Below are 21,652 nucleotides of genomic sequence, written 5' to 3'. Positions count from 1 at the left end.
AAGCATATAATCTTCAATATGTATAAGCACAAATGCTAAGCACTAATGTGCACTTCAAGTTGTATATTTAGGCGTCACAATGTTTCCAATGTGGATCCCAAACAGCCCGCCTGCCCGGCAATGGCTGACCCAAAGTTCAGTCTTCAATCAAGGTGCAATACAGAGTTGCTCATACGTTACCCTCCTGTGTTAGGGATGTGTGAAGCAGCTGGAGGTTCGAGAGTGACACAGGAGGTCACTTCATTCCATAATGGGGAAACCTTTCCGATTAAGGGTAACTTTTCATGCTCCACTAAGGGGTTAATTTATATGATCAGCTGCCCCTGTAATAAGCAATATATAGGGCGTACGAAACGTACTCTAAAGAAAAGAATGGGAGAACATCTCTATAATATATCAAGAGGGTATGAAAAACATCCGCTATCTATGCACTATAAGGCTTTCACAAAAGGAAAACAAGGAAATCAAAAAATATATACAACTCCCCATTATGGAGTATACAAACATGTTTCTTACTGGACACCAAAGCTTGCATACTACAATAATCCACATATATTGCCCCTCTTACTATTCCCATATTTTCAAACTTACAATGCCATCTAGTGGTGCCTATTGATGTCATCTACCTCCACATCATTTAAGGCACCTTAAAGTGACTCTGTAACAAAAATGACAACGTTTTTTCTACCATCCTACAAGTTCCTAAACCTATTCTAATCTGTTCTGGCTCACTGCAGCACTTTGTACTATCACGGTGTCTGTAATAAATCAATGTATCTTTCCCCTGTCAGACTTGTCGGCCTGTGTCTGGAAGGCTGCCAACTCTTCCGTGCAGATCTGTTCCTCTATGCACACTCCAGTGTGTGTGTTATTTACATAAGCCAGCAGCTTCTCTGCTATCTTATCAGTGATAGAAGAGAGCTGGATAAAAATTCTCCTCTGTAAAGTAGCTGGCTGACACATACTGAGGAATTACAAACACAGGCACAGGCAGAGCTGTCTGCAGGAAGCCTGTAATGTTCAGTGCATGAGAGAAGCAGGGGACAGAAGGTAAACACATAAATGATCTTTTGAGATTCAAAAGGAAAGCTGTATACAGCCTGCTTGTGTATGGATGTATTTTCTATGTGTGGACATATTGTACATCAATCTACTTCCTGTTTTGGTGGCCATTTTGTTTGTTTATAAACAAACTTTTTAAAACTGTTTTTGACTACTTTTAATGCGGCGAGGAGCGGCGAAATTGTGACAGAGGGTAATAGGAGATGTCCCCTAACACACTGGTATGTTTACTTTTGTGCGATTTTAACAATACAGATTCTCTTTAAATGATGTGGAGGTAGATAATATCAATAGGCAGAGCTAATAGGCGGAGCTAACATCTGACGCCACCACGCAAACAGGAACGGTCGGCTGGCCACGCAAGTGCACTCGTTGCAGACACATCACTGGGAAGAGACGAGCGGGACGCCGCGAGCACTACACACTATCCCCAGACGGATGGGCATCGAGACGGGCAAACTTGTGAAATGCTGATTACCTAGCTGGAAGCTTTTTATGTTTTTTTTTTGAGAGATCGAGATATGGAATAAACCAGGACTTGCCAGGTCCAAAAGAATTGTTTTAAGGAGTGTCGCCTAGCCAGAGTTGTTTATTATCACAAGCACAGCTCCCACCTGTACAGTGAGAGGTGGGCAACATCTGGTGAGCGCTTCATTTATCTGGTGTTGGGAGTGTGGTAACACTAAGTGCATCACTGCTGGCAAGGGGGCACTGGTTGTTGTGGAAAAGCATTGTCATAACAGTATCACACTATGTCGAGAGCATTGTAGATTGAACAGTCGGCAAGAGATCGGAGTACAAGGGACGCACTGTGACTTACAAGCGTGATTTCCACCTAACATCAGAGGTGGTTTTAATCTGGTGAGCATATTGGCATGAGGGGATGTGGATTGTTCACAGGAGTTGCACTGAGCACAGTGAATCACTAGGGTGTTGACAGCCAAATTTGAACGTTATTACCCTATGTGCAGTTTTTTGTTCTGCTTTAGACACCCATTGGAGAACGCAGCAGCCCACACCTGTATTACATGAACATTGGACTTTGTTGCAGCGTTCCCTACGGTGATAACGAATATTGAGCGGACTCACATAAATATTGCATAAGGGACTGGCGCAATTGTATAAAGAGTCTATATACAGTGAATCTATGGTTGGAGCGCTGCTCTGGAGTAAAGATTATATTTGAAAGAGAAGGATTGACTCAAGCCTTTTTTACAGAAGCGCACCCCTATGACTGTGGACTGCGGAAGATTTTTCCCTTATAGATTAATCTGATTGGAATAGAGCTTTTTGGGCAGGACAGCATATGTGATATAAATCAAATTGATTGTATTGAATATTTTATCATATTGATTAATTGAATACATCCAAATCATATTGATTGTAGTATATATAACATCTGAGCGCTGTATAATTGGGGTCAGAATGTTCTTACTATTGCCAGCAGCAACAGCCTTTGGATATTCAACCTTAACTGTTCAAGGAAGACTTATATGTGTTAGCAACTGAAACAATTATATAACTGGTCATCTGCTGAAATAAAACCTATGCTGAGTCATCAGAAATGGTTTGCTTTGTGTCCACGATAAATACAGTACAAACCATTGTCCATCACCCAAACAACTGGCACTCTCAAGCAACAGGCATTTCCCTGGGGGCTACGGGAGCATGTCTTTCTGTCTCGTACGCAGAGCATCAAGCAGCTGAGTGCTCTACCATACTATCAGGCACTGTCCTCACCTCTTTTCCAGCTGTGCTGCTGCATCCTTGAAATGGCTCCCGATACATGTCATGTAACATGCAAGAAAAAGAGAGCGGCCGTCAAACGTTCTGGAGGTGGTAGGAAGAGGGATGGGGTGAGGGCTAGGGTTGGCAGGGTACATTTTGCTGTGAAGGGGGGGGGGGGGGGGGGACTACCCACTTTTAAATATATACATGAACTGAACTCTCAAACAACCAGCAAGTACAGTTATGCACTATACCGGGGATGTTCTGTCCAGTAAGTGGGAGAATTTCTTTTGGGGTATGTTGAGCTTTAGGGGCCTACTTATTAGTAACAGAACTGATAGCACAAACAAACATCACAATTTTGCACAGAAACAAAGAACAATAAGTTATGAGAATAAAATGGCAATAAATCTTTCAAGTTAAAACAAAAAAATGCTGCACTTCCGCTTCTCAGTTTTAAGGCAGACAGGGCATATTTTATAATCTGGAAGCCTATTTATAAATGGATGTTAGCTACACACTGCAAAAATTATGTCTAGTTGCCATTTAGATGGAGAAATTAAAGTGAAGTGCCATATTTATTTCCGTTCAAAGGGAACCTAAACTGAGAAGGATATGGATTTTTCCTTTTAAAATAATACCAGTTGCCTGACTCTCCTGCTGATCCTCTGCCTCTAATCATTTTAGCCGTAGGCCCTGAACAAGCATATGCAGATCAGGTGTTTCTGACATTATTGACAGATCTGACAAGGTTAGCTGCATGCTTGTTTCTGGTGTACTTCAGACACTACTGCAGTCAAATAGACCAGCAGGGCTGCCAGGCAACTGGTATTGTTTAAAATAAAACAAGTATGGTAGCCTCCATATCACTCTCACTTCGGGTTTGATTTTTAACGAAAACACCCTCTAGTGGCCAGATGCAATATAGCTGCTTTTCTTGAGAGTTGTGTTACTTTTCCTTTAACAGTATTAATTTACAATTTATATAGCACTGACATATTCTTAAGCACTTTAGAGAATATAGTTTTACAGACTAGTCATCAACTGTCTCTCAAAGGAGCTTACAATCTAATTCCTACCATAGTCATATGTCCATAACAGTCTAGGGTCAGTTTTGGGACAAGCCAATTACCTTACCTGTACTATGTTTTTGGAATGTGTGAGGAAAATTGGAGTGCCTGGAGGAAGCCCACCCAAATATAGGAAGAACATACAAATTTCATACAGATAATGTCCTGGCCCAGACTCTAACTAGGGACCCAGCACTGCAATGCAAGGAGAGAGTGGTATTTACTCACTTCAAGCATTATTAACAATGTAGGTAGTGAAGTACAACAAAAATATTTAAATTCAATATCGCTGTTTAGGGATATGAAGGGTGCCAAGCATATCTACGTCCCTGAAAACTTCACTTGTGTATAAGGGGAGTAGATATGCGTCTGTTTCTCCTGATCACGTGTCTCCTGATCACGTTCGCACACCAGTTCACCTACGCCACCATTACTTGATTGGTAAATGGGAAACGTGTTCCCAAAGCCAGGCCTGGCCCACCCATGACACTGAGTGAGGCATCATCCTCAGGTGGCGCAGGAGGTCTAGGTGTCTTCCTCAGATGGCGCAGGTCTGAGTGTGGCGCAGGAGGGGGTAGCAGCGCAGGAAGGAGGAACAGTGGGCACACCCCTTTTCTATGCTCCCCCCGCGATATTAGCCAGTGTGTCAGCAGCAGTGGGCAGGGAATGAATGACTACTCAATCAAGACATGTGGAATGCAGGGTCTGATGCCTGGAATGTAGAAGAAAGAGGTGAATCAATATCTGGAGGGGGAGCAAGGAAAGGGGAAATCCAGGTGAGGGAGTGTGGGGGTCTGGCCGTCCCTCCCCACTGCTGTGTGCCTGCTGCTCCTCCTTCCTGGGGCAACTATACTACCTATACTGAGGAAAATATACTTGCTACCTATACTGGCTACCCTATACGGGGGCACCTATACCTACACTGAGGGTGAAAAATTTTGGGTGCAGTGCGATCATTCCAAAAATAAATAAAAAGTGACAGCTGTCCTCAACGATGAGATGGAGGAAGATTGCGAAGATGTGGAGTCCGTTTAGGTAAATATTCATGGTGGAAATAAAAGTTGCCAATTGCTTATTGGGGTATGCTACAGACCACCTCATATTAATGAAGCTGCAGAACTGCGATTACTACAGCAAATTTAAAAAGCTGCAAGTAAAAATGAGGTCATAGTTATGGGCGACTTCAACTTTCCAGACATTGACTGGGGTATTGAGGCTACCCATTCTGGTAAAAGCAGATTTCTGGCAGCACTACAGGACAGTTACTTGACTCAAATGGTATCGGAACCAACTAGGGGGAATGCGTTACTGGATCTGATCATTTCTAATAGACCAGATAATGTATCAAATGTGCAGGTTCAAGAACATTTGGGAAATAGTGATCACAACATGATAACGTTTGATCTGGTGACTGATGGGCAGCGGGACCACTAAAACTATGAATTTTAGAAAAGCAAAGTTCAATCAAATTAGGCAGGCACTAAGTTTGGTGAACTGGGATAATGTACTACAAGGGGAGGACACTGAAGAGAAATGGCAAGCTTCTAAACTTATTCTCAATCAAAATTGTAGTATGTATATCCCATATGGAAACAAAATGTAAAAATTCAAAAAGAAAAAAAGCATGAATGTCTGGCACTGTAACTTTAATGCAAACAGCAGGTGTACAACAAATGAATCATAATGCAAGCACAAAATGCATGTGTCCGTGCAAATGGATGGTACTTATTGTGCTCTGCTGGAATGGGGAGGCAGCTGTGGGCGCCAGAGGGTGCACAGCCTTACGACCGTTTCGCAATGGGGTGAGCCTTGCTTCCTCAGAGCCTTGTGCACGTTAGCCTCCGAGGAAGCAAGGCTCACCCCATTGCGAAACGGTCGTAAGGCCGTGCACCCTCTGGCGCCCACAGCTGCCTCCCCATTCCAGCAGAGCACGATAAGTACCATCCATTTGCACGGACACATGCATTTTGTGCTTGCATTATGATTCATTTGTTGTACACCTGCTGTTTGCATTAAAGTTACAGTGCCAGACATCCATGTTTTTTTTCTTTTTAAATTTTAGCAATGTGTAGCTCTGTATTGTCTTGAGCACGTAACACCTGCTGGAACAATCTCTGTCAGAGGCGCCAAGTTTGCTGATATAATACAGATGCTGTGACTCCTACTGTATTTTGCCTGAGGAAGCGGGATGTATGGCCCGTGAAACGCGTTGCATTGTTTTTTGGAGTTCCGAATAAAATTGTTGACTGTCTGAATCGCAGTCCTTGCCTGTGTCTGTTTGGAGGGGGTAAGACCACCGCTGCCTCCTCTGTTTAACCAGTTGGTTTTTTAAGTTCATTTAATTACCTTTTATTCTTTTGGCGCCTCTGTATCTTGTACACTACTTTCAAAAATATTCAGCTTTGATATTGAGTTTTTTGGGTTCATTGAGAACATGGTTGTTGTTGTTCAATAATAAAATTATTCCTCAAAAATACCACTTGCCTAATAATTTTGCACTCCCTGTATAGAGATCTGTCCCAAATGTTTTCAGAGCAAAAACCGGAATACATTATAAAATGGGAGAAGGAATTGGGAGTGAAAATTGAAGTAGATAACCTTACAGATATTTGGGATAATATTCCCCATATTTCAGTAAATGCCGATCTTATAGAGGTCAACTACAAGATTTTATTCAGGTGGTACTTGGTCCCCAACCGTCTATCAAAGATTAGCGCAAACACCTCTGGTAATTGCTTCAGAGGCTGCGCGACAAGTGGTACATATAACAACATATGGTGGAAATGTAAGAAAGTACATAGACTTTGGATGATAGTTTGTACTTGGGCCTCCTCATTACTAAATGCCCCTATCCCTAAAAATCCCTTACATACTTTACTAGGCCTCCCATACCCACACTTGTCATTCACACAAACCACTTTGGTCAATTTTATTTTCACAGCTACTAAGCTAACAATAGCAGCGTCTTGGTGCTCTGCCACACTTTCCTTCGAGCAGGTCAAACAGACTTTACCATATCCTATTTTTCAAAAAATTGAGAGCCAGGCGTACAGACACTATGAAAAAATGTGATAAAATCTGGTCTCCGCTGTCCAATTATATATTGGGTACAGATGTCAGTGCACAACTGAGGCATTTTTAACCTGGGTTTATTACAAATTTCTTTATCTTATGAAGGCATCAATTGTCTCCTCGCTCCCATAGTCCTCCTTTTCTTTCCCTCTTCCTCTTCTCTTTTCCTTTTACCTTTACACTTCACTATTGTGCATATAGTTAGAAAGATAGGTATAGATTCCTATTATGTCTGTTAGAATCGGCTCAATTTTATGGACAAGGTCCTTGCTTCCTCTGACCGTCAGTTTAGCCCCTTTCAGTCCAGAATCAAGTTCCAACCTCGCTGGAGATTGGACCTTACCAGTTCCCTGAAGCATTCTGAAGAGAATAACTCTACCCAACCGTAATTGGTCTAGTTAATGGGTAGTTGTTCTCGCCAGTCCTGTTTTATAGTTTTATATGCAATGAACTTCCCTACATAAATTAATGACTCATTGTTACATTACAATACAATGCTGCCTAAAATGCTGCTATCCTATCTTTTCTTATTGAATGCTTACTGATGTGTCTATGCACTTGTATGTAACTAAAGATATCGCTTAAGGCTGTTTACATTCCTTATGTTATGAAATTGTGCCTTATGTTCTGTTTTACTGCCTTTTTACTATTTGAAATAATAATAATAAATAAAAAGTATTGAACATGAAAATAGATGATTTGCATATTTAGGAGAGATGCACTTACATCTGAATAATCACAAATACGTTCTGTTTTAAGAAGTCAAAATTACATTTAGTTATGCAAATTGATTAACAGATTTTTTTTTTTATTCCCATTTACATAAGCCCACTAGTTTTTTAGCTGTTGCTTAAAAACTAGTGGGCTCTCTAGATTTCTAGAGTTTGATCTAAAGTATGTTATATTATGAAATCCATTGTTTGTTTTTCCCAGGTTGATGACTGAAGGAAGTCAAATACAGTTTATACACAAGCATATGGGACTAGTTCCAGTTTTTGGAGGCGCAACAAGATTAATTCAACTTATTGGGAGCAGACATGCGTTGAAGATACTCAGTGGTGCGGTTAGAGTTCATCCTGAATTGGCGTTAAACATAGGCCTGGCTGATGAGGTGTTATCTCGTGGTGCTGATGGTGCACTGGAGGAAGCACAAAAATGGATATCATCATACACTAAAGGACCCGCTGAGGTAACCAGAGCAGTGAAGAAAGCAATTGTGTCTGGAAGAGAGAGAGGTTAATGGAAGATTTTTTGGAACAGAGAAGAAAATATCCCTAAAGCTACTGTAGGTTCACAGTTGTCAGTTGCATAACACCTGTTATGAGTGTGAACTGCAGTGGACATAGACTTTAACATAAAGCTCTCTTGCAGCGAGTTAGAATAACGTGATAGTTACAAAGCAGTACTGTGAACAGGCCCACAGAACTGTATGGGCAGTGAGCTGACATGCAGAATTATTCAGCAACGCAACTGAGCACTGTGCACTAGTCCTTAGGGTCCACACCCTATTCTATGAAATGAACATGTACCTGAATTTCTGGATGTTTTGATACCATTTCTTTAACCATATATGTAGCACTGGTCCTTTAACCATTTCCGCCGCCCGGACATGAAGCTCACGTCCAGGCGGCAGCTCTGCAGCGCTCCCGCGCTTGGGCGCGCTCCCGCCCGCGGGCGCGCCCCCGCATCCCAGCTGTGCCGCCCGGTAGCCCTGGGATCAGTGAAAGGGAACATGGTTCCCGATCACCGATCCCTTTCCCCCGCAGAAAAACCGAAGCGCTCACCTGTGAGGCTCCGGCTCTTCTGCCCGGAGAGATTTCCGCATCCCCCTTGTACTTCCGCTTAGAGAGAAGTACAAGGAGGGAAACAAAAAACGAAGGTGGCCAAATAGTAAAACTACAGCTACACATTTTTTTACATTACTATTTACACAGCTAACAACATTAAAAATTAACAGTTTATGTGCCACACCAAAATATTACCCAAATAAAAGTTTTAATAGTAAAAAAAAAAAAAATTAGAAAAAAAAAAAAAAAAAGACATAAATAGTTACCTAAGGGTCTGAACTTTTAAAATATGCATTTGAAGGGGGTATACTACAAACATTTTTAAAATTATAAGCTTGTAAATAGTGATGAACGCAAAACGGAAACGATGCACCTTTATTTACAAATAAAATATTGGCGCCATACATTGTGATAGGGACAAAATTTAAATGGTATAATAATCGAGCCATACGGGCAAATAAAATACATAGGTTTTAATTATGGTAGCGTGGATTATTTTAAAGCTATAATGGCCGAAAACTGAGAAATAATGAATTTTTTCCATTTTTTTTCTTATTAATCTTGTTAAAATGCATTTACGGTAAAGTGGCTCTTAGCAAAATGTACCACCCACAGAAAGCCTAATTAGTGGCGGAAAAAACAAGATATAGATCAATAAATTGTGATAAGTAGTGATAAAGTTATTAGCGAATGAATGGGAGGTGAAAATTGCTCTGATGCATAAGGCGAAAAATCCCCGCGGGCTGAAATGGTTAAAGATGTAAATTGACCCATAGGGGAACCACATTTCCTTTACCTGCATTGCGCATCAGTTGTGTGCTGTGTTAAAGCTCACTGCAACAGATTCAGTGTAAACAAGCCCTAAAGGCTCGTACACACGTCTGCTCAAAGGCAACAACTGGTCCGTCGTCACCTCCCGCTGGGCGGGTTTTCAGCAGACAGTACAGCGTGTGTACAGTCTGTCGATGGACTGATAAGGCTGTTTCTGAGCAATCCGCCGAAACAGCCTTATCAGTCCACCGGCAGACTGTACACAGGCTGTACTGTCTGCTGAAAACCCGCCCAGCGGAAGGTGACGACGGGCCCGTCGTTGCCTTTGATCAGACGTGTGTACGAGCCTTTAAGATGACAAAGCCAAATTGCATTTCACCATTTCTGACTTTTACCAGCAGGCCTCTTTACAGTGTTACACAAAATAAGATATGCTGTAGTCAAGGCGTGTTGCTGATAAAATGTAATCTTTATTAAATTACAAATCTTGTAACAAAAACAAGACGCATTGAAGTAAAATATTCTAAATACAGACTAGACAGCAAAGTCTAAGAAAAGGAAAGGGCGTTAAAAAAAAGTCAACAAAACAATATTAGCTCTTATATATATATATATATATATATGCTACTGGAAGGTTGCTCTAAAATGGAATCCATTTGCATATTAGACCACAATACTTCAAACTTACAAATACAATGTAATTAAATTACACATTTACTCAGCTCCTGGGCTTTGAGATTTGGTTCCTCACATTGTTGCAGTCTCCTGCGGAATTGATGTATTTTGTACTTCAGTACAGACAGCTTTTATGGTGCCACTGCAGACTTTACTTCAGTTACAATGTCTCAACATACTGGAAAACATGCCAAGCTACACTGTGATAATCTGAACATTTACACTTTGTAAGCTTTCTTCAGTAATAAAACATTTTCATTTATTTTTTTAGCATATATGAATGGAATGGAAGCCAGTTATATTTGTGAGGGATTCTTAGTTTTAAGTTTATTCTTCAGAAAGAACCAGGAAAAGCAATTACAAAGCTAAACACACACACACACACACACATATATATAAAAGACGAGTAAAGACAGTGTAAGATGAGACTAAATTTGTGAAGTGCTGAAAAGGCCTGTACAGATCAATTTCAGATGAATAATACAGCATATCCTGATAGATATGGAAATATATGCAAATCTAAAAACAGGTCAAATGAATAATAGGAACTTAGTTTTGCACTGAATTAACCACATTTTAGTTGATAGAGGGGAATTAAAGCAGATATGAACTCATTTCAACTAAAGTGAAGAAACACTAAGGTCCTCTTTCCAGTGGTACACTAATCGCAAGTACGGATTAGAGAACATAGTCATTTTACCCTGTGCACTTGCTGTGTTTTTTGGTCCAAGTGGGGTGCACTTAATGAAAATTGCAACCCACATGCTTCAGGCAGTGCATGGTGATTCAACTAGAATCACATCACTTTGCAATGGAAAGGGAGTCCCCTAATTTGCAGTTGTTCTTATGATTGGCAAATCATGTGCATACTGAAAACCGTATTGAAGCACACCGGCTAGGTTTCCAATTGCAACCGGCCATCATGAGGGGACAGTTTAGTCTCCGCTCTGATGGTCAGCTGTGGTCTGGATTGAGCTTGGGTGGAGGGGTGTGTGTGTATATGCGTTTCAACCATAGGCTATATGGGGGAAACAGCCACCTGTCTGGGATTGTTACGGACAGCACAGAAGTGCAGTCCTCTTCCCTCAGTGGATCCACTGCAGACCGACAAGCGTGAATGGCTCCTATATATGAAAGTAAGCTATTCACGTTCAGTTTTGCGATGCTGTAAAAAGGACAATAAATTCAGTTTTCCACTTACTGGGAACACAGTCTTAGTGGAAAAATGCCGTAAACTGCTTTACACACAGACAGCAGCACCAAGTGATAAATACAGCTGAGCACAGCTGCTGCCTGATGTGGGATACAGGAGGTGTAACTTCATTCAAAACTGTGTTGAGCTGCCCATCTCCACCTGTTCGATATAGGTGGCTGGATATGGTTTCTAAGTGGTTTCAGAGCCTGGTCAGTGGTGGTGCATAGCAGCGAGAACCACATTTGGTGTGAATGGGCCATTACATTATATTAGCTGCAGTTTTTGTTTCATTATGTTATGTGTAATCACTCTGCTGTACTAATCTATATTGTAATGCCAGTAGAAATATGCCTGGATAAACAAATACGGACGTTACACAAGCACTATATGTGTTTGCATAACACGAATTGTGCAGACTACATCATGTTCTGTAGTTTGTGTAACTCCCTCTAAAATTTACGTTAGTGAATACACCAGTCACGAATACGGAACAAGTAAAGAGGTACGATGCTATAATTTTGCTCTGATATTCAACAGCATACTTATTGTTTGTGACACGAGTGTTAAAAGGATTTGCAAAGTATGTAGCCAAGAAAATAAGCAGTTTTAAAAAGGGGTCAGCAATCACAGCTTCCATAGTTATAGTACACCAGAGGTGAGAGGTATATGGAGGCTGCCATATTTATTTCCTTTTAAACAATACCAGTTGCCTGGCTGTCCTGATCAGCAGCATCTAATACTTTTAGCTATAGATGCCGAACAAGCATGCAGATGGGATGTTTCTAACAAGATTAGCTGTACGCTTGTTCAAGGTGTGTGATTCAGACACTACTGATGGTGAATGATCAGCAGGACTGCCAGGCAACTGGCATTGTTTAAAAGGAAAGTAATATGGCAACTATCTCTCGTATCAGGTTCCCTTTAATTATGTATTTTTAGTGACTAGCTAATACAGTCAGAGAAGCCAGTTACTATATGTAGTGTTTAATGAATGGGTACTATACATACACTGGCTCACTTTTAGTGACTAATCTAAGTAAACATACATTCAGTGCACCGGATACATACCTATGCTGATTCAGTGACTGTCCACCTCCAGGCACAGCTCTAAAACATTCCCGACTAGTAGCTTAGTAAGTAGAGTGCCCAAATGTCACTCCTGTAAACCAAGGCTTCTGCCACTAGAAATCCTGTTTTATAAACAGGGTGACAATCTAAAGCTATTGAGTTGAAGGCGTTAACAACAAAACCTGTGGTGAGGACATTGCAGATTCTTGCCTTCCATCCTCATGTTTGTCTAATGGGAAGGGTACAGACCTACCTAAGTGTCTGAACAGAGGATTAAAGAAGCTTCTAATCAAGTACTAAAACTTGCTGATTTAATTCACATCAGATAATCAGGGTGCTTATACACAGAAACATTTCAGCCACCAATTGTCTATGGAAACATTTGTGGCTGGATTTGGGATTTAAAGTGATTTTGTAATAGATCACAGCAATGTTTACAGATGGTATGAATAGTATGCAGTCTTACCACCCCAGCAGCACTAACAGGTCTATACTGAACCCTAGTGGGTCCAAAAAAATGACTATATACAGTATAGACTATAGGCACAATTCTCCCCATAAATATACATAGAAAAACAAATCTCGTGTCTCTTACCGCTATCTCATAAAGACACAATTTTTATAATCAACAATATAAACAGACAAGGAACAATCACATCATCACAGTCTACTCTACACAGTCTGAACTATAGGAATTAAGGTTCAGAATCCACATACCTATGCCTACAGAGACATCTCTAACCGAGAAAGGGTAACATTTATTCTTTATGGTAAAAAACTTACTGTGGCTTTCAAGTGGAATGGTTCAGGGACATCATTTTATGGCGTCATTGTTTTAGGTCAATTTATTTTGTGGACTATGAATAAAGGATTGTGTTTCAATGCATAGTGTTGAGAGGCACCATATATTTTTCCTATGATCTAGTTTGTTCCTAGTGTCTAATCCACAATTAATAAACAACCCATTCTAAAAATGGTTCACTGCTGTCTGCCTCTTAATTCTTACTACAATTCTCTGTGACTGCTGCGCAGCGTAGGTACTGGTGCTCATGGGTTAGTCTAGCTGGCAGCTCTCGAAAACCTTCTTTGCAACAGCAGCCATACAGCCGAGGTAGTCAGGCTGAATAGGATGTAGCTCTACCACCAGGTAGTTGCACGGCAATCCCCTACAACATCATTTTGAAGAAGGCAATTACCATGTTAAAAGAGTGGGAGCTCAATACATGCAGTGTCTAATCGGAGCATGACATTTTTTGAAGAATTGGGTTATACCTATTTTTTGAATTCCTTATTTCAGTCGGGCGTTGCATGGTTATCCCACATACGTGATTCATGGTTTAAAGTCAATGGGAACTAAAAAAACAACAACAACAAAAGCCAGATAGTTACCTAAGGAGAGGGAAGGCTCTGGGGGCTATAGAGCCTTCCCGCTCCACCCTCAGTCCCCATTCCAGTGCTGACTCACCAGTAGCAGTATTTGACCAGTTTGGTCAAATAATGCTCTCTGCTGCCAAAGGAGGCTTTGGAAGTCTTCTGGAGCTCGAGTTCTCCCCGAAGAGCATGCACTCTCTCTCGAGCACGCAGTATGGAGCCACGTGACTTCGGGAGGACTCTGCTCCCGAAGACTTCTGAAGTCTCCCACAGAGGGGGATTCAAAAGGGTGAGCCAGCCCATAACAGGGTGGACCGGGAGAGGAGCGGGTAGGCTCTATAGGACCCAGAGCCTTCCTTCTCCTTAGGTAAGCATCTGGCTGTTTTTTTTTTCTTGATTCCCATTGACTTTAGGCCACAGAATGTGTATAAAATCAGTGAACTAACTAGTACTAAAGGCAGCATTGCCCAAAAAAACAGCAAGGACAAAAAATGACCATGAATTTTATTTGAGAACAGATACACAAATTTGTAAGGCTGTTAGAAATAGAAATACAAACAGCACTGTGTGGGGATGGGGAAATCTATACAGAATTCAGGAACCAATCCAGCCAATCTTAAGATTGGCTTTCATAAATGGTGAAGGCCAGTTCAGCACTCATACTACACCAATTCAGTCTCAGTATTTATCTATTAATAAATAGACCTTCCAGCTTAAAAATACAAAAAAAGTAAAACAAGAAAGAAAAAACAAAAACATAAGAAAAAACAAAATATACTTCATGTTAAAGGGGTCAGTATTTTTTTTTAAATAAACAGCTGTCTAAGTTTGAGCTCAATCATAAAGCAGTGACATCTTGCATGGCTCATTGGAAACATAGAAACCTCACTCTCTTAAACTTCAGTAACTGTGCACTGTCCGTCGGGTCTCCTAGACCTTACAATGGTGCTCTGTGCACCGTTCGCTGCTGTAGCTGCATGATCTGCTGCTTGCTGCACAGGAGTCCCTACTACAGCACGTCTCTGCTGAACAATGAACGGGTTCTGTTGCACTGAGAGAATCCCTTGGTCACTGCCACTGCTGTCACCTGACTCAAGAAACACTAGGTCACTGCCAATGCTGTCATCTGAATCAGGCTCATCTGCAGTGGTATTAGGAGTTGGAACTCTGCCTCCATGCTGAGACAGTCCTTCTTCGCCTTCCCCAATGTTATTCCTACTTGCAGCATGATCTCCAATCTGAAGTTGGGAAAACGTGCTGTCGAGGAAAGTACTTCCATCCGTAGGTGTAAGGGCAGAATTTGCAGCCTGACTGCTGTGGGATGTATGAGGTCTTATGGGTACAACAGCAGTAGGCATACCCGATACTGCAATGTTATCGGCACCGTCCGCTGAACTTTCTCGAGCAGGATTCATATTAGCTGCATCACAGTCTAGTCTTAGTCCAGCAACACCCTTCTTTGGTATATCTACAATATCCCTTTTCATTTTTCTACGACGTCCATGCTCATTTCGTCTATACTGTACCATGTTCTCAAAATCAGCAACATAAAGAAAGCCAGCTATCAGCATTTCTGTGTTCTTTTTGCCCTTTGTGAAGGCATCTTCAAGCTCTCTGCTCGTCCTCTCATCATACTGCCACCAACCATTTCTTCCCTCATAGTACCATGCATATTCCCCATTCCCACGGCTAGCAGCTTTCAGCTCCTCAGGGGACAGCAAAGTTGGCTTATCCAGGAAATCCTCAGGGATCTCTTGTCTGCACAATGCACATCGTCTGCCAAGCCATGAGGCTCCTTTCACACACAGGTAACAGAATATGTGCTTGCAAGGAAGACTAACAGGGTGGACACAGGTTTGTAGGCAGATAGCACATTCTGGGACTGCAAGACTTGGGGCACCGGTGGAACAAGCCTCTCCTATCTTCTTATTAGTGGGCAACATATTTGCAGTGTGGCCAACCTCACCACAACCAGCCATCCTGTTAAAGATTTAAAAGAAACAAGTCAATATTATTCAAATGAACAAATGACTGCATGTAAATTGCAGGTGGCCATCAATCCAGACATGAAAGTCTTAGTTACTCAGTTGAGATGGTCAGCTTGGATATTTCATGCACATTGTATGCAGCTTAAAACTGGACCAACCAAAATAGTCAGGAACTTAATTTGGTCCATTCCAAACTGTACAAATTTGCTTGAAATCTGCATGCAAGCCGGAATTATTTACATCTTATGGGCCATCTCTAGTGCGCAGAGTGTCTGTGAACATCTAATGTTGACTGATAAACACATTGGTTAACTATCCTGGACAAAGCTAGGTACGACAGGGCAAAGGTTAAAGATTCAGATTTTGGACTAGCCCATACTCTCATGGGGGGGCGGGTTCTCTATTTTTAAAAGCACTTAGTGAATGGCAGTTGCTGCGTCCCAACTACCAAAAAAGCATGCAGCGAGCAGGGAAGCTAGCCAGCATCTTTGTATATATCTTTTTCAGGGAGTATCTTTATAAAGAATAAAGGCCATGCTAAGAATCCCCTATGGAGAGATGGACTAGCCCAAAATGTGTCTGTAATGTCAGATTTCTACTACTTACTGTAAGTGACAGCAACATAGGAGAGAAGTCATTTATGGCTCATTTTATTCTGGGAGAAATGAACTTCTGTGTGTGGGTTTTAAAATTTAAGATTTCTGCGACGGTTCTCTTTAAATTACTGCTAGGGGAATCTTAACCAATCCTTTCAACAATGTTTACTGAGGAAAATATTAGCCTCCCTGGCGGTATGATTATTTCCAGATTTTAGGGTCTAAAAGCAGTGCATTTATTTGCATGCTTTTAGACCCTAAAACTGCGAAACAACCATGCCACCAGAAAGCCTGTGGCAGCCCCAGCAGTTACACACCTCCCTGGGATTCAGCGCTGCAGTTCTCCCTCCGTACTCCGGGTGGCGCTGTAACCCTGTAGTGAGATTGCCGTCTGTCGTCATGACAACAGGCAGCGATCTCACCACGGGAATGCAGAGCCTCGGAGTGGCCTCCGGCTTCTGGATCCCTGGGGAGGCGAGTGAAGACACCCGCTGCGTGCTAAACTCTGCATAGACCTCGCGGCAGTCACGAGTCTAGCTCGGGATTCCCGCCCTAAGCTACGGATTTCCAACACCGAGCCTGACACGGGGTTACTGCCAGGGAGGCTAAACTGTTTTCAAAGGTAGTGAAAAGAAGGTAGTGAAAAAGCACCCACACAAAATAGAGAAGGCAGTGTAAAAGCTCCCACAGAAATAAATGAAGGACAAAAGTAGGCTGAGCAATATGCACGAGTGTATGAGCGGCAAGAATGGAATGGAGATGAGAGGTAGTGACAAAGGATCAACAAGGTACGTAAACCATTGTGGTAAATGTTAGGATGGCATCCATAATGTAATGATAATAATCCATAACCTTTACTGCTCACTCAGATTGTGTGGTGTGTTACTCATTTTATGGTCCTGCCACGCTGCAACAACCAGACCACCTTCCTATGCTACAATGCAGCCAAGTACAAGTATGGCCTTAAGCACCACAGAGAAATACACTGGTACTACACTGTGCCGTCAGCATACCAACGCACCCACCAGTCGCCTGCCAAATGACACCCGAACATGACAGCAGCTGACAGATTGCAAAGTAGTAACAATACAGCCTGTCAACTGCTCATGTGAATGGATCCCTTAAGTGAGACAGACCAAGCATTGCTCAAGAATGGTAGCAAATAGAAAGGCGCTAGTCTAGCTTAGGGGACCAAGCAGGAAACCTCATAGGAAAATTCCACTAACGTGATTAGATGGACGACACCCTCTCAAACTGCTATGTTTCAGATTGCTTGTAGTAAAGTCTATTTGGCCAAACATGATGCCTTGTGTTGTTATTGAAAAGCACCAATATAAACTACTTATTTAACAGCTTTTAGGGAGACTTTCCTTAAAGAGGCTCACAGATGAGATAAAGTACAGCTCTGATACTTACCTGGGGCTTTCTCTCGCCCCATAAACACGTCTAAGTCCCATGCAGTCCTCCCGCGGTGAGCTCCGTTACCAGACTCAGTGACGTCAATCTGGGTCTACTGCACATGTGCGGGAGGTCTGCACATGCACAGTAGACCCTGACTGGCATCGACTGAGGCTGGTAACGTAGATCACCGCGGCTGAACAGCAGACCGCGGGAGGACCGCATGGGACTTAGACGTGTTTATGGGGCGGGAGGAAGCCCCAGGTAAGCATCAGAGCTGCTCTTTATCTCGTCTCTGAGTCTCTTTAAACTCCTTACTGAATAGGTACCTATGCAGGATTCGAACCCTACCACTACTAGCCTACACACACACACACACACACACACACACACACACACACACACACACACACACACACACACACACGTCCCCTGGAGGCATTGAATGTGAGGATGTAGGAAGAAACCGAAGTGCCCAGAGGAAACCAGGGCTGTGGAGTTGAAGCGTCGGAGAAATTTTGGGTACCTGGAGTAAGGAAAAATTCTGTGCAAACAGAACCTCTGAGGTCCACACAGCACTCCCACTTTCCTGCGTCATCCGTCTTTGCTGTGTACAGGACCTTCCTGTTTTACTCCCTCTGGGTTCACACAGAATTGCCATGTTACTGCTGCACCACTCATGTGTCCACACTGACTCACACCTTCATGTGGCTACACCAGTCCTCCTTAATGTAAAGCTTGGTACACACATTCAGTTTTGATTGGACAATTATACCACTTTCATGTAGTAATGAAGGTCAAAAGATTTTGAACACTATGAACAGATTGTGTATTGGCCCTAGACTAATGCTAGGAATACACGGTATGTTTTGTACCGTGTAATCGAGCCGCTGAATCGATTCCGGCGCGTCCCCGCGGGCACCTGGATCGATTCCTGCTTGTCCCCACGGGCGCTTATTATCTTCTGTTCGTTTTCTTACATTGTCCTGCCCGCGGTATTGAGCGCGGAATCGATCCGGCAGGTGATTGCACACGTCGGATTTTATCAATCAAGCCATCAGCGGCTCGATTACACGGTACAAAAACGTACCATGTATTCCTAGCATTAGATACATACACTACACAATACATTCATAGACATATGACTATGGTAAAGATTAGATTATGAGCCTTTTCTAAGGGACAGTTAAGTGATAATATACTCTGTACAGTGCTGCAGAGGATGGTAGCGCTATATAAATACTAAATAATAATACTCCTGTATGCATCCAGGTGGTAAAGCAGTATGTAGGTGGGGGTACTGAGTGGATTTGTGCAGGGCTCATCCGACTCCTCAGTTTATGAAACCAACTCCAGGTACCCAAAATCCCACCGACTCCTCGACTCTGACTCCTTAGTCTAACTTTCACAAAGGCTATGGATTTGGTTAAAAAAAAAAATCATTCGACTCTGACTCCTCAGTTTATGAAACCACCGACTCCAGGTACCCATAAAAAGTTCCGACTCCGCAGCCCTGGATCTATGAAGGATGGGAAGTTGGGAGCACTGTGTATACCCAAGAGATAATGTGGGTCCCATGTCTGGAGCCACAAAGAGGGGGTAAGAGCGCAGTGGGGACCCACTAGGACTGATAAAAGCCCTGTGAGGACCCACAAGGAGGGGTAAAGCAATAATTGTTGCAACCTCCGATAACCATTTCAGTTGCTGAGTGTGTGTACAGAGGTCACCCACTTGATCCTGCTGAATATGAAAACCAGAGAGTTCCCCATAGCATTGGCACATAAATCAGAGCTGTGCAGGCGCAAGTTCAAAACTGCTCAAGCACAGAAAAAGCACACAAGTGCTTTCTTTCCTTGCACCGACATAACTTGAAACTCGTGCAGGACTTATGGGGCCAGAGAAAGAGGGACCCCTGAGGATAACAAGCAGCAGGACACTCCTGCAAAAGGAAATCAAGCCTACCATGGGCTTTATTTAATAGATTTTATTCGGTTCAGGAGTGTGGTACTTCATGAGCCTTGTGATCATCCAGGAGGTGTGGGAAACCTGTGTGGATGAAAGAGGAGTGGGAAACCTGTTGGACTCGGGAGGAGAAGCATCAGGAAGGTGAGGCCAGGCAAGGTGCGGCATGATAGGGAGGGATGTCTATGCGGAGCTGGGAATGCTGCAGTATCAGGACGATGATGGGAATGGCAGCTGACAGCCCTGAGTGCGGAGAAGGGAAGCAGCAGCGACACTGTGTGACACTCGGAGGGGGCAGGAGACGCATCAGTGTAACATATATTGCTAGATACGTCTCACTTCAGCCATGACGCCACAACGGGCAAAGCCTGGCAAGTCCCGAGAGGCCTGGCCTCCCGGATGCGGCACGCAACCTGATAACCCACCTCTCTGAAGCACCGTATCACCCGGCACCACCCGTTCTGGCGGACCGATAACCCGGAAGTGACTGTGTCACAGTACATCATTTCCCTTCCGTGTCTATCTCCTCCCATCAGCCGCTCCCGGCCAATCCCTGTGTAGCGTGGTGTCAGGCGCTAGGAGCTGAGCAGTCAGGGCTAGTAGGGGAGCTGTGATTGGCTGCAGTGTTGGTATGGCTGTCTGTACAGTCACGATGTGCTGCAGCATATCTGTCGGGACAGTCCCTTTTTGGGAACCATGTATTTCTGTCCCTCTTTCCTCTTTATTTGTTCCTCTTTCAAGACTGATGTACAGACCTATGTTAATATATGTATTTTTCTACTGAAAAATGTGTTTGAACTAAACTTTATTCCCTTCAATTCAACTAATATATTTCTTGTGTTCAAATGTGGAAAGGAAGAATAACGATAATAGAAAGGACCATTGTGATTTGAATGATGAAACAATATCTTTCGATTCTGAATGCTTTGTGATATGCATAGTGATGGTTTTGGAAGGGGGTGTGATTAGATGTTTGGCAAGGGTGTCTTAAGCCTCATCTACACGGTAGATGAGGCTGCGATCCGGCGGCTCGATTAGCCGCCGGTTCGCCTCTTCTGCGTGCCCGCCGCGTCCCCGCTCGCCGCGCGTGCGCCGCATTCGATTGCCCGCTCGTCCCCGCCGGCGCCGCTTATCTTCCGCTCGATTCCCTGCCATTGTCCCCTCGCGGGGAGCGAGCAGGGAATCGGCGGTGCGGAGATCCGTCCTGTCGAATCTTATCAATCGAGCCGCATCAGCACACGTAGATGCGGCTTTAAAGCGGACCGAAGAGGTTAAAAAAAGATGTTTCACTTATCTGGGGCTTCTGCCAGCCCCTGCACGCAAAGTTACCAAACGATCCTTCATTCCCCGCTGCGGCTCATTTTTTCTGGCCGTCCACTGTGCCTGTGCGTGTCTTCGTCCTGTTGCCGGGAGCGTACAGCACATGCGCAGTAGAGATTTTCTCGTACTGCGCCTGCACAGGAAGCTTCTCGCCACGGGAGGACGCACAGGGCGTCAACTTACATGTAGACGTGAACAAAAGTGAGGCCCGTTCCAAGACGGCTGCAGGGGGCTGGCAGAAGCCACAGGAAAGTGAAACTTTTCTTTTTAATAACTTCTGGTTTGCTTTAAAGCGGACCCAAACCAAACATTTTTTTTTAAATTCAAAATATTTAGTTGCACCGCTCTGACACATACAAAGATAAATAAACACTCCTTCAAACCTATGAGCATTTCAGTGCATGCTTTTCACCCTTCTCTTTTATAACTAGGATTATACAGGTGGCAGCCATTAGCAATTCCTCCTTTGCCAGACACCTGCTACTCACCAGTTTGCCGGTTTCTGTCCCGGCAAAATGAAAGGAAGGGAGGGGTTCCTCCATTAAATGTAAAATATTTTATATTTGTCATCTTGCAGCTGAAGAAAGGC

The 21,652-nt window shown here is 43.1% G+C and overlaps 2 protein-coding genes across 3 annotated transcripts in view; one reads left to right on the top strand and one right to left on the bottom strand.

The window, feature by feature from the left end:
• The window catches only part of LOC137503872 (ethylmalonyl-CoA decarboxylase-like), a 52,021-nt gene extending 42,316 nt beyond the window's left edge, over positions 1-9,705 (top strand). Inside the window, exon 4 of one of the 2 annotated variants that reach the window (XM_068231485.1) lies at positions 7,866-9,705. In XM_068231485.1, the coding sequence (XP_068087586.1) occupies positions 7,866-8,172 (307 nt within the window). In that variant the 3' untranslated portion in view covers positions 8,173-9,705. The remainder of the gene's footprint in view (positions 1-7,865) is intronic. The other variant, XM_068231483.1, reaches the window with a different exon arrangement.
• A 278-nt stretch (positions 9,706-9,983) lies between these two features.
• RNF146 (ring finger protein 146) lies at positions 9,984-20,272 on the bottom strand. The gene is made up of 2 exons (XM_068231481.1): positions 20,169-20,272; positions 9,984-15,779 (listed from the first exon to the last, which is right to left on the bottom strand). Exon 2 carries the CDS (start codon positions 15,776-15,778, stop codon positions 14,693-14,695), a length of 1,086 nt encoding a protein of 361 aa, XP_068087582.1. The 5' UTR covers position 15,779; positions 20,169-20,272; the 3' UTR covers positions 9,984-14,692.
• Between the last annotated feature and the right edge of the window lie 1,380 nt (positions 20,273-21,652).

The sequence above is a fragment of the Hyperolius riggenbachi genome, chromosome 4 (assembly GCF_040937935.1).
Source record: "Hyperolius riggenbachi isolate aHypRig1 chromosome 4, aHypRig1.pri, whole genome shotgun sequence".
In the NCBI taxonomy this organism is placed as follows: domain Eukaryota; kingdom Metazoa; phylum Chordata; class Amphibia; order Anura; family Hyperoliidae; genus Hyperolius; species Hyperolius riggenbachi.
Note: the sequence above shows the minus strand (reverse complement) of the source record. Positions and strands in the feature narration are given on the sequence as shown.